The 1,722-nt window shown below is 44.8% G+C and overlaps 1 protein-coding gene across 4 annotated transcripts in view; it reads left to right on the top strand.

Moving 5' to 3' along the window:
- The window catches only part of LOC100949338 (glutathione S-transferase A3), a 62,055-nt gene extending 60,472 nt beyond the window's left edge, over nucleotides 1–1,583 (top strand). For all 4 annotated transcript variants that reach the window (XM_023513126.1, XM_023513123.1, XM_023513122.1 and 1 more), the window contains one exon: nucleotides 965–1,583. In XM_023513126.1, the coding sequence (XP_023368894.1) occupies nucleotides 965–1,090 (126 nt within the window). In that variant the 3' untranslated portion in view covers nucleotides 1,091–1,583. The remainder of the gene's footprint in view (nucleotides 1–964) is intronic.
- Nucleotides 1,584–1,722: the final 139 nt, after the last annotated feature.

The raw sequence follows: 1,722 nt of genomic DNA, 5'->3' as shown, positions 1-1,722 counted from the left end.
TATAAAATGTCTTGGTTCTTGGTCAGTTACCATTGAAGGGCATAGGTCAGGTCATGATATTCCTATAAATCTTTTACCCAGCATTGTTTTTTTTGTGGATACTTTCTTTAAGCCTCTTGGAAGTTCATTTGGGGGAAAGATCTAGTTATCATCTTTCTAGAAGTGTACTGAAAACTAAATTCTTCCTATAAAATGCTGGCCTACATGCAAAGCTAAGGAGAAGTTTTTAACCTAGAATACATTATTACTCTCAGTGAGAAGCAAAGTGGAGCTAGTTATATGACGCTTCCCTTCCACTGTTACACCAACTCGGCTATTGTATCCACTAGTAGAAAGGCCCCAGGCCCCACCCTCTCTCTCCCACCCTCTATTCCGTTGCATCCTCTGTGCCCGACTTCTCTGGGATTCCCTTCATTCCAGGTGCCCTCGGCGTCCCGCACCACATCTGTCTGGGCAGGTCTCTTTCCATCTGGTTTCCTTCCCTGGGCTCAAGCCTCTCCTGTCAGACCTCATGTTCCTCTCTGCCCAGGCCTCCCCCACACTCCCCACCACCCCATATCTAACTTCTCAGTGGGAAACTGGTTTGACTGGACCCAAGTTTGTCTCCAGTATTTTCTACCTTCATTCTGAACCCGGTTTTCCCGTGTTGACTTCTGATAGGCACATTATTATTTTTTTTTTTGTCTTGCACAAGAGCCATGAAGCTCCAGGATTAATGTGTAAGGAAGAAGGCAGGGAGGGCTGTGGATGCAACACAGAGTTAAGCCATCCTCAGGGCAAATGCTATTAAGCTGTATGTCCTTTCTCTTCACTTCTCACCAGTGTCTGTGCCCAGCCTGTACCCTGTGCTGAAGGAGGGGACAGGTCTATGTGTATGGTCAGAGGGCTCAGATTTCCTGCACTGTGCTAATATAATTGTTTGGTGTTTGGGCGGGGCTCTGAAGCTGTGATTTGTGCATTGCAGGCCTTGAAAACCAGAATCAGCAACCTGCCCACTGTGAAGAAGTTTCTGCAGCCTGGCAGCCAGCGGAAGCCCCCCTTGGATGCAAAAGCTTTAGAAGAAGCCAAGAAGATTTTCAGGTTGCCATAAAGCTGGTGCAGGGATGAGGCACATGCAAGACCAATCTGCAGCATTTTGCAGCCATGGAGTGCTGGTAGAATTGCTGATGGTGACTACTGTGAAGCTAATAAATTTTTAAAATCATATGCTAATCAAGTCGTGAAAGTTCTATGATCTGACTTGTTAAAATTCATTGCTTTTCACTTATTTTTATTCCTTTTCATTTAAGTCAGATATGAAATGAGATTTCCAATGTCCTCTAACCTCTTCTCTCTTGGAATTAAATGGATTGTGCAAAAGGAAAATGTACATTATGTTGTTCACTTCCCATTTCCAGAGATTGTCCTGTGACATTTGTTATGTGACCTATCAAAAAATTATGAATGGAAATTAGAATTTGACACTTTGGGGTATAAGCTGGAAAAGCGTTACTATTCTGGGGAACAGCATAACAGAATTTTCTTCTTATCTTGGAGAACCATGTTATTTCTGATAATAAAGATCTGTCTTACCCACTTTCAAACAGCTGTTCCTGCTGTGACTCTCTGGTGTTCTAGGAGCTGAACGCAACAGAGAAGAAAACAGACCCTCTGGGTTCTCAGGGGGCCCTGCTGTCCCCCACTGCAGGCGCGTCCTCACTCTGCCCGCGGGTTCTGGGGCCT

The sequence above is a fragment of the Otolemur garnettii genome, unplaced genomic scaffold (assembly GCF_000181295.1).
Source record: "Otolemur garnettii isolate 467f Iridium unplaced genomic scaffold, OtoGar3 scaffold00035, whole genome shotgun sequence".
NCBI classification, from domain to species: Eukaryota; Metazoa; Chordata; class Mammalia; order Primates; family Galagidae; genus Otolemur; species Otolemur garnettii.
Note: the sequence above shows the minus strand (reverse complement) of the source record. Positions and strands in the feature narration are given on the sequence as shown.